Source organism: Salvelinus namaycush, unplaced genomic scaffold (assembly GCF_016432855.1).
Source record: "Salvelinus namaycush isolate Seneca unplaced genomic scaffold, SaNama_1.0 Scaffold3775, whole genome shotgun sequence".
In the NCBI taxonomy this organism is placed as follows: Eukaryota; Metazoa; Chordata; class Actinopteri; order Salmoniformes; family Salmonidae; genus Salvelinus; species Salvelinus namaycush.
The window spans coordinates 1,287-12,500 of NW_024060758.1; the positions used below are offsets into that span (position 1 = coordinate 1,287).

At 40.3% G+C, this 11,214-nt stretch overlaps 1 protein-coding gene across 1 annotated transcript in view; it reads left to right on the forward strand.

Moving 5' to 3' along the window:
• Positions 1 to 5,877: 5,877 nt before the first annotated feature.
• The window catches only part of LOC120040741 (glutamate receptor 2-like), a gene marked incomplete at its 5' end in the record, with an annotated part of 8,977 nt that continues 3,640 nt past the window's right edge, over positions 5,878 to 11,214 (forward strand). The window contains 2 exons of the mRNA XM_038985789.1: positions 5,878 to 6,125; positions 10,050 to 10,164. Of these exons, the coding sequence (XP_038841717.1) occupies positions 5,878 to 6,125; positions 10,050 to 10,164 (363 nt within the window). The remainder of the gene's footprint in view (positions 6,126 to 10,049; positions 10,165 to 11,214) is intronic.

Sequence of the window (11,214 nt, forward strand, 5' to 3'; positions counted from 1 at the left end):
AAAGGGCGTCTCTAGAATACAGTCCACTGTTTGTTACAGGTTGTAGTTCTATTAAAGGGCGTCTCTAGAATGCAGTCCACTGTTTGTTACAGGTTGTAGTTCTATTAAAGGGCGTCTCTAGAATACAGTCCACTGTTTGTTACAGGTTGTAGTTCTATTAAAGGGCGTCTCTAGAATGCAGTCCACTGTTGTTACAGGTTGTAGTTCTGTTAAGGGCGTCTCTAGAATACAGTCCACTGTTTGTTACAGGTTGTAGTTCTGTTAAAGGGCGTCTCTAGAATACAGTCCACTGTTTGTTACAGGTTGTAGTTCTGTTAAAGGGCGTCTCTAGAATGCAGTCCACTGTTTTTTACAGGTTGTAGTTCTATTAAAGGGTGTCTCTAGAATGCAGTCCACTGTTGTTACAGGTTGTAGTTCTGTTAAAGGCGTCTCTAGAATGCAGTCCACTGTTTGTTACAGGTTGTAGTTCTATTAAAGGGCGTCTCTAGAATGCAGTCCACTGTTTGTTACAGGTTGTAGTTCTGTTAAAGGGCGTCTCTAGAATACAGTCCACTGTTTGTTACAGGTTGTAGTTCTGTTAAAGGGCATCTCTAGAATACAGTCCACTGTTTGTTACAGGTTGTAGTTCTATTAAAGGGCGTCTCTAGAATGCAGTCCCTGTTTGTTACAGGTTGTAGTTCTATTAAAGGGCGTCTTCAAGAATGCAGTCCACTGTTTGTTACAGGTTGTAGTTCTATTAAAGGGTCTCTAGAATACAGTCCACTGTTTGTTACAGGTTGTAGTTCTATTAAAGGGCGTCTCTAAATGCAGTCCACTGTTTGTTACAGGTTGTAGTTCTATTAAAGGGCGTCTCTAGAATGCAGTCCACTGTTTTTACAGGTTGTAGTTCTGTTAAAGGGTGTCTCTAGAATACAGTCCACTGTTTGTTACAGGTTGTAGTTCTATTAAAGGGCGTCTCTAGAATACAGTCCACTGTTTGTTACAGGTTGTAGTTCTATTAAAGCGTCTCTAGAATGCAGTCCACTGTTTGTTACAGGTTGTAGTTCTATTAAAGGTCTCTAGAATACAGTCCACTGTTTGTTACAGGTTGTAGTTCTATTAAAGGGCGTCTCTAGAATGCAGTCCACTGTTTGTTACAGGTTGTAGTTCTATTAAAGGGCGTCTCTAGAATACAGTCCACTGTTTGTTACAGGTTGTAGTTCTATTAAAGGGCGTCTCTAGAATGCAGTCCACTGTTTGTTACAGGTTGTAGTTCTGTTAAAGGGCGTCTCTAGAATACATCCACTGTTTGTTACAGGTTGTAGTTCTGTTAAAGGGCGTCTCTAGAATGCAGTCCACTGTTTGTTACAGGTTGTAGTTCTGTTAAAGGGCGTCTCTAGAATACAGTCCACTGTTTGTACAGGTTGAGTTCTATTAAAGGGCGTCTCTAGAATACAGTCCACTGTTTGTTACAGGTTGTAGTTCTGTTAAAGGTCTCTAGAATACAGTCCACTGTTTGTTACAGGTTGTAGTTCTATTAAAGGGCGTCTCTAGAATACAGTCCACTGTTTGTTACAGGTTGTAGTTCTGTTAAAGGGTCTCTAGAATGCAGTCCACTGTTTGTTACAGGTTGTAGTTCTATTAAAGGGCTCTCTAGAATACAGTCCACTGTTTGTTACAGGTTGTAGTTCTATTAAAGGGTCTCTAGAATGCAGTCCACTGTTTGTTACAGGTTGTAGTTCTATTAAAGGGCATCTCTAGAATGCAGTCCACTGTTTGTTACAGGTTGTAGTTCTATTAAAGGGCATCTCTCGAATGCAGTCCACTGTTTGTTACAGGTTGTAGTTCTATTAAAGGGCGTCTCTAGATGCAGTCCACTGTTTGTTACAGGTTGTAGTTCTGTTAAAGGCGTCTCTAGAATACAGTCCACTGTTTTTACAGGTTGTAGTTCTGTTAAAGGGTGTCTCTAGAATGCAGTCCACTGTTTGTTACAGGTTGTAGTTCTGTTAAAGGGCGTCTCTAGAATACAGTCCACTGTTTGTTACAGGTTGTAGTTCTATTAAAGGGCGTCTCTAGAATACAGTCCACTGTTTGTTACAGGTTGTAGTTCTGTTAAAGGGTCTCTAGAATACAGTCCACTGTTTGTTACAGGTTGTAGTTCTATTAAAGGGCGTCTCTAGAATACAGTCCACTGTTTGTTACAGGTTGTAGTTCTGTTAAAGGGTCTCTAGAATACAGTCCACTGTTTGTTACAGGTTGTAGTTCTATTAAAGGGCATCTCTAGAATGCAGTCCACTGTTTGTTACAGGTTGTAGTTCTGTTAAAGGGCGTCTCTAGAATGCAGTCCACTGTTTGTTACAGGTTGTAGTTCTGTTAAAGGGCGTCTCTAGAATGCAGTCCACTGTTTGTTACAGGTTGTAGTTCTGTTAAAGGGCGTCTCTAGAATGCAGTCCACTGTTTGTTACAGGTTGTAGTTCTGTTAAAGGGCATCTCTAGAATACAGTCCACTGTTTGTTACAGGTTGTAGTTCTGTTAAAGGGCGTCTCTAGAATGCAGTCCACTGTTTGTTACAGGTTGTAGTTCTATTAAAGGGCATCTCTAGAATGCAGTCCACTGTTTGTTACAGGTTGTAGTTCTGTTAAAGGGCATCTCTAGAATGCAGTCCACTGTTTGTTACAGGTTGTAGTTCTGTTAAAGGGCGTCTCTAGAATGCAGTCCACTGTTTGTTACAGGTTGTAGTTCTATTAAAGGTAAGGGCCGTCTCTAGGAATACAGTCCACTGTTTGTTACAGGTTGTAGTTCTGTTAAAGGGGCGGTCCTCTAGAATGCAGTCCACTGTTGTTACAGGTTGTAGTGTCTATTAAAGGGCGTCTCTAGAATGCAGTCCACTGTTGTTACAGGTTGTAGTTCTGTTAAAGGGCGTCTCTAGAATACAGTCCACTGTTGTTACAGGTTGTAGTTCTATTAAAGGCATCTCTCGAATGCAGTCCACTGTTTGTTACAGGTTGTAGTTCTGTTAAAGGGCGTCTCTAGAATTGCAGTCCACTGTTTGTTACAGGTTGTAGTTCTGTTAAGAGCGTCTCTAGAATGCAAGTCCACTGTTTGTTACAGGTTGTAGTTCTATTAAAGGCGTCTCTAGAATGCAGTCACTGTTTGTTACAGGTTGTAGTTCTATTAAAGGGCGTCTCTAGAATACAGTCCACTGTTTGTTTACAGGTTGTAGTTCTATAAAGGCGTCTCTAGAATACAGTCACACTGTTTGTTACAGGTTGTAGTTCTGTTAAAGGGCGTCTCTAGAATGCAGTCCACTGTTTGTTACAGGTTGTAGTTCTATTAAAGGGCATCTCTAGAATGCAGTCCACTGTTGTTACAGGTTTGTAGTTTCTATTAAAGGGCGTCTCTAGAATACAGTCCACTTGTTTGTTACAGGTTTGTAGTTCTATTAAAGGGCGTCTCTAGAATACAGTCCACTTTTTGTTACAGGTTGTAGTTCTATTAAAAGGGTTGTCTCTAGAACTGCGCAGTCCACTGTTTGTACAGGTTGTAGTTCTGTTAAAGGGTGTCTCTAGAATACAGTCCACTGTTTGTTACAGGTTGTAGTTTCTGATTAAAGGGTTGTCTCTAGAATGCAGTCCACTGTTTGTTACAGGTTGTAGTTCTATTAAAGGGTTGTCTCTAGAATGCAGTCCACTGTTTGTGTACAGGTTTGTAGTTCTATTAAAGGGTGTCTCTAGAATACAGTCCACTGTTTGTTACAGGTTGTAGTTCTGTTAAAGGGCGTCTCTAGAATACAGTCCACTGTTTGTTACAGGTTTGTAGTTCTGTTAAAGGACGTCTCTAGAATGCAGTCCACTGTTTGTTACAGGTTGTAGTTCTATTAATGGTGTCTCTAGAATACAGTCCACTAGTTTGTTACAGGTTGTAGTTCTATTAAAGGGCGTCTCTAGAATGCAGTCCACTGTTTGTTACAGGTTGTAGTTCTATTAAAGGGTGTCTCTAGAATACAGTCCACTGTTTGTTACAGGTTTGTAGTTCTGTTAAAGGACGTCTCTAGAATGCAGTCCACTGTTTGTTACAGGTTGTAGTTCTATTAAAGGGCGTCTCTAGAATACAGTCCACTGTTTGTTACAGGTTGTAGTTCTATTAAAGGGCATCTCTAGAATGCAGTCCACTGTTTGTTACAGGTTGTAGTTCTATTAAAGGGCATCTCTAGAATGCAGTCCACTGTTTGTTACAGGTTGTAGTTCTATTAAAGGGCATCTCTAGAATGCAGTCCACTGTTTGTTACAGGTTGTAGTTCTATTAAAGGGTGTCTCTAGAATGCAGTCCACTGTTTGTTACAGGTTGTAGTTCTATTAAAGGGCGTCTCTAGAATGCAGTCCACTGTTTGTTACAGGTTGTAGTTCTATTAAAGGGCGTCTCTAGAATACAGTCCACTGTTTGTTACAGGTTGTAGTTCTGTTAAAGGGCATCTCTAGAATACAGTCCACTGTTTGTTACAGGTTGTAGTTCTATTAAAGGGTGTCTCTAGAATGCAGTCCACTGTTTGTTACAGGATGTAGTTCTATTAAAGGGTGTCTCTAGAATACAGTCCACTGTTTGTTACAGGTTGTAGTTCTATTAAAGGGTGTCTCTAGAATACAGTCCACTGTTTGTTACGAGGTTGTAGTTCTATAAAGGGTTGTCTCTAGAATGCAGTCCACTATTTGTTACAGGTTGTAGTTCTATTAAAGGGCGTCTCTAGAATGCAGTCCACTGTTTGTTACAGGTTGTAGTTCTATTAAAGGGCGGTCTCTAGAATACAGTCCACTGTTTGTTACAGGTTGTAGTTCTGTTAAAGGGCATCTCTAGAATGCAGTCCACTGTTTGTTACAGGTTGTAGTTCTATAAAGGGTGTCTCTAGAATGCAGTCCACTGTTTGTACAGGTTGTAGTTCTATTAAAGGGCGTCTCTAGAATGCAGTCCACTGTTTGTTACAGGTTGTAGTTCTATTAAAGGGCATCTCTAGAATACAGTCCACTGTTTGTTACAGGTTGTAGTTCTATTAAAGGGCGTCTCTAGAATACAGTCCACTGTTTGTTACAGGTTGTAGTTCTGTTAAAGGGGTGTCTCTAGAATGCAGTCCACTGTTTGTTACAGGTTGTAGTTCTGTTAAGGGCGTCTCTAGAATACAGTCCACTGTTTGTTACAGGTTGTAGTTCTATTAAAGGGTGTCTCTAGAATGCAGTCCACTGTTTGTTACAGGTTGTAGTTCTATTAAAGGGCATCTCTAGAATGCAGTCCACTGTTTGTTACAGGTTGTAGTTCTATTAAAGGGCGTCTCTAGAATACAGTCCCACTGTTTGTTACAGGTTGTAGTTCTATTAAAGGGCATCTCTAGAATACAGTCCACTGTTTGTTACAGGTTGTAGTTCTATTAAAGGGCATCTCTAGAATACAGTCCACTGTTTGTTACAGGTTGTAGTTCTATTAAAGGGCGTCTCTAGAATACAGTCCACTGTTAGTTACAGATTGTTGAAGTTCTGGAAACAGAAAACTGTATGGAGATCATTGATGAGAAAATGTGCAGAATGTCGTCCAAAACAAAAACCTTTATAGAATGTAAAGTAACGACCCAAACAGGTCTGTGTATCAAAACCTGTATAATGTAAAATACACTGGTCTGTGTATCAAAACCTGTATATAGTAAAATACACTGGTCTGTGTATCAAAACCTGTATATAGTAAAATACACTGGTCTGTGTATCAAAACCTGTATATAGTAAAATACACTGGTCTGTGTATCAAAAACCTGTATAATGTAGAATACACTGGTCTGTGTATCAAAACTGGTATATAGTAAAATACGATATACCGTCCTACCCTAAGGTGTAGTTCTAATGTGTTGTCTCTCAACAGAGGTCGAAGATAGCACTGTTTGACAAGATGTGGCAGTACATGAAGTCAGCAGAGCCGTCTCCGTTTGTGAAGAAGACAGCAGAGGGGGTGCTGAGAGTCAGGAAGTCCAAGGGGAAGTACGCGTACCTTCTGGAGTCCACCATGAACGAGTACATCGAGCAGAGGAAACCCTGCGACACCATGAAGGTGGGAGGGAACCTGGACTCTAAAGGATACGGCATCGCCACACCAAAAGGATCCCCATTAAGGTGGGTGAGATAGTATAACAATATGTTGTCTAATGTTGTTATAGTATCTTACCTACCCTGATGACCTGAAACACACTGGTTTATATACAGGCTAGTATAGTATAGTATAGTATAGTATAGTATAATATAGTATAACACTATGTTCTCTAATGTTGTTATAGTATCTTACCTACCCTGATGACCTGATACACAGCGGTTTATATTAGTATAGTGTAGTATAATATAGTACAGTATAGTACTCCCCATTCCCAGCTCTGATCACCTGTAAGCCTAGGGAAGACTACACTACCCCAGAGTTCTTGGCAGCTGGCAACAGAATTACACTACCTATAGTTCTTAGTGGCTGGCCACAGGACTACATTGCCCATAGTTCTTAGTGGCTGGTCACAATAAACCCCTGCAGTACCTAGGGATGGGCTTCAGACCACTAGTTATCTTGCTTCTTCCTGATTGGCTGAAGAGAGAATGTTGTCGCTAATGCCTGGGTTGTTTTGGAGCAGCCATACTGTGAGGGTCCAGATCAGGTTTGGGTTTAGGGTTAGGGGTTGGGTTAGGGTTTAGGGTTAGGGCTCGGGGTTGGGTTTGGGGTTGGGATTGGGTTTAGGGTTAGGGTTTGGGTTTGGGTTAGGGTTAGGGTTTGGGTTTGGGTTTAGGGTTAGGGTTTGGGTTTAGGGTTAAGGCTAGGGGTTGGGTTAGGGTTTAGGGTTAGGGGTTAGGGTTTGGGTTTGGGTTTAGGGCTAGGGGTTGGGTTTGGGTTTAGGGTTAGGGGTTGGGTTAGGTTTTAGGGTTAGGGCTCGGGGTTGGGTTTGGGGTTGGGTTAGGGGTAGGGTTAGGGTTTGGGTTAGGGGTTGGGTTAGGGTTTAGGGTTAGGGTTAGGGCTAGGGGTTGGGTTAGGGTTTAGGGCTAGGGGTTGGGTTTGGGTTTAGGGCTAGGGGTTGGGTTTGGGTTTAGGGTTAGGGCTAGGGGTTGGGTTTGGGTTTAGGGTTAGGGGTTGGGTTTGGGTTTAGGGTTAGGGGTTGGGTTTGGGTTTAGGGTTAGGGGTTGGGTTTGGGTTTAGGGCTTGGGTTAGGGTTTAGGGCTAGGGGTTGGGTTAGGGTTTAGGGTTTAGGGTTAGGGCTAGGGGTTGGGTAAGGGTTTAGGGTTAGTGCTAGGGTTTTGGTTTGGGTTTAGGGTTAGGGCTAGGGGTTGGGTTTAGGGGTTAGGTTTAGGGGTTGGGTTTGGGTTTAGGGTTAGGGCTAGGGGTTGGGTTAGGGCTAGGGGTTGGGTTTGGGTTTAGGGTTAGGGCTAGGGGTTGGGTTTAGTGTTAGGGCTAGGGGTTGGGTTTGGGTTTAGGGTTAGGGTTAGACGTTGGGTTAGGGGTTGGGTTTGGGTTTAGGGCTAGGGGTTGGGTTTGGGTTTAGGGTTGGGTTAGGGCTAGGGGTTGGGTTTGGGTTTAGGGCTAGGGTTTAGGGTTAGGGGTTAGGGCTAGGGGTTGGGTTTAGGGTTAGGGCTAGGGGTTGGGTTTAGGGCTATGAGTTGGGTTAGTGTTTAGGGTTAGGGCTAGGGGTTTGGTTAGGGTTTAGGGCTAGGGGTTGGGTTAGGGTTTAGGGTTAGAGCTAGGGGTTGGGTTAGGTTTAGGGTTAGGGCTAGGGGTTGGGTTAGGGTTTAGGGTTAGGGCTAGGGGTTGGGTTAGGTTTAGGGTTAGGGCTAGGGGTTGGGTTAGGTTTAGGGTTAGGGCTAGGGGTTGGGTTTGGGGTTAGGGCTAGGGGTTGGGTTAGGGTTTAGAGCTAGCGGTTGGGTTAGGGTTTAGGGTTAGGGCTAGGGGTTGGGTTTGGGGTTAGGGCTAGGGGTTGGGTTTAGGGTTAGGGCTAGCGGTTGGGTTAGGGTTTAGGGTTAGGGCTAGGGGTTGGGTTAGGTTTAGGGTTAGGGCTAGGGGTTGGGTTTGGGGTTAGGGCTAGGGGTTGGGTTAGGTTTAGGGTTAGGGCTAGCGGTTGGGTTAGGGTTTAGGGTTAGGGCTAGGGGTTGGGTTAGGGTTTAGGGTTAGGGCTAGCGGTTGGGTTAGGGTTTAGGGCTAGGGGTTGGGGTTGGGTGAGAGAGTATCAGGGTACTGAGGAAGGATGGTTGAGGAGTATGTTTATATTACAGGGCAACTAGTGTGATCTTTCATTAATCAATCTGCATGACTGTTGTGTTTCTTATTTGTTTAAATGTCTATCTGTTGAACTGCTGTCTGATCGCTCTGTTTCTCTGGAGTGATGTCTGTTCTCTGACACTGTGGGTCATGTGACTCTTATTATCATATAGACCTGTTTATTACTGGGTCAAATTATTATTATTATTATTATTTAGACCTGTTTATTACTGGGTCATATTATTATTATTATTATTATTATTATTATTTAGACCTGTTTATTACTGGGTCATATTATTATTATTATTTAGACCTGTTTATTACTGGGTCATATTATTATTATTATTATTATTATTATTATTTAGACCTGTTTATTACTGGGTCATATTATTATTATTATTATTATATAGACCTGTTTATTACTGGGTCAAATTATTATTATTATTATTATTATTTAGACCTGTTTATTACTGGGTCAAATTATTATTATTATTATTATTATTTAGACCTGTTTATTACTGGGTCATATTATTATTATTATTATTATTTAGACCTGTTTATTACTGGGTCATATTATTATTATTATTATTATATAGACCTGTTTATTACTGGGTCAAATTATTATTATTATTATTATTATTTAGACCTGTTTATTACTGGGTCATATTATTATTATTATTATTATTTAGACCTGTTTATTACTGGGTCATATTATTATTATATAGACCTATTTATTACTGGGTCATATTATTATTATATAGACCTATTTATTACTGGGTCATATTATTATTATTATTATTATTATTATTTAGACCTGTTTATTACTGGGTCATATTATTATTATATAGACCTATTTATTACTGGGTCATATTATTATTATTATTATTATTATTATTATTTAGACCTGTTTATTACTGGGTCATATTATTATTATTATTATTATTATTATTATTTAGACCTGTTTATTACTGGGTCATATTATTATTATTATTATTATTATTATTATTTAGACCTGTTTATTACTGGGTCATATTATTATTATTATTATTATTATTATTATTTAGACCTGTTTATTACTGGGTCATATTATTATTATTATTATTATTATTATTATTTAGACCTGTTTATTACTGGGTCATATTATTATTATTATTATTATTATTATTTAGACCTGTTTATTACTGGGTCATATTATTATTATTATTATTATTATTATTATTTAGACCTGTTTATTACTGGGTCATATTATTATTATTATTATTATTATTATTATTATTTAGACCTGTTTATTACTGGATTATATGATGATTATTATTATTATGATGTGTAGTATTAGTATTTTTGTATATATTTTTATATTATTATTATATAGACCTGTTTATTACTGGATAATGTTATTATAATTATTATTATAATATAAACCAGTTTATTACTGGCTATAGCCCAGGCATGTATATTATATTATCTCATTATGATAGCCCTCTGTACACTAGCCTTTAGCCACCTTTCCAATAACAGAGCCTGATACATTATGCTAAGCTAATTGCTAATGCTGATTTACAGGATTGTGCTAATCCTGGTGCTAATGCTAACGGTAATGGTAATATCTAAGGTTAAGGCTAACTGCTAACAGTAATGGTAATGTCTAAGGTTAAGGCTAACTGCTAACAGTAATGGTAATATCTAAGGTTAAGGCTAATTGCTAACAGTAATGGTAATATCTAAGGTTAAGGCTAACTGCTAAAGATCAGCTCGGGGGGACAGACCTGTCACATCATCCTGTCTCACCAGTGTGTTTTATCTATCGTTGGTAGAAATGCAGTGAACCTGGCCGTGTTAAAACTGAATGAGCAGGGCCTGTTGGACAAACTGAAAAATAAATGGTGGTACGACAAGGGAGAGTGTGGCAGCGGAGGAGGAGAAAGCAAGGTTAGCCCCGCCCCCAGCCGCCACCGGGCCACAGACTGGTAACTAAGGCCAGGGAGTAAGCAGCACACACACGGCGCCGACACACACCACCTCTGGGGTTCTGGAGATAATCAACTCCTTGAATGGATCCGGGGGATTGATTGATTGATTTTATTTGGCAGTCAAAACAAGTATATATATATATATACACAGACCATAGAGCTATGTGAAGTAGAGAGGCTGTGCTCTGTGTCTGTGCTGCTTACTCAGGGTGATGCGTTGGTGCCTATCTGTCTGGTTGAGCTCAATGTTCAGCCAGGACATGTAGAGCAACAAGGCCTATCGCCACCTCAACTAGACAACACATAAGGAAGGCTAGATAAGGAGGCAGGAAGCTACATAAGGCTACATAACAGCTGTATGTCATGAAATAATAACATAACATAACATAGCTGATGTTATTTATGTTATTCCCCGTGTCGTGTGAAGAGTGCCAGTAAACCTAGCGGTGTTGAAACTCAGTGAACAAGGAGTCTTAGACAAGCTAAAGAACAAGTGGTGGTACGATAAAGGGGAGTGTGGAACCAAGGACTCAGGAAGTAAGGTCAGTCACACTGTACACACACTGTCTGTGTCAGTCCGGCTAGTATGTGGTGCCGTTTATAAAGATTTAATCAGGTCAACATTTAAAAAAAATGTCCTTATAAATCAGATGTCCGTATAAATCCGATTCGTAAAACATTAAGATGATTCAACTTTACAAACGACACCCCATAGGCTAGCAGGGTAAATAAAGGTGTGGTTTGAGTTGATGAGGCTGCTGTTCACATGTAGTACTGTTTAACACAGAACACACCACAGTACTACACACTGTCTACACACACAACCAGTATGTTACATTCCCTTCATAGGATGCCCGGAGGCAAAGTGATTGGTTGAGCCTTCTTGGTCACTCTGGGCCCTTAACACAAAACATGGCAGACAAGTTCTCCTCGGATCTGAAATCAGTAGTTCCCACCAACTTCAATGACAGTTATTTTAAAATTAAAAGACACATCTAAGATTCCTGCA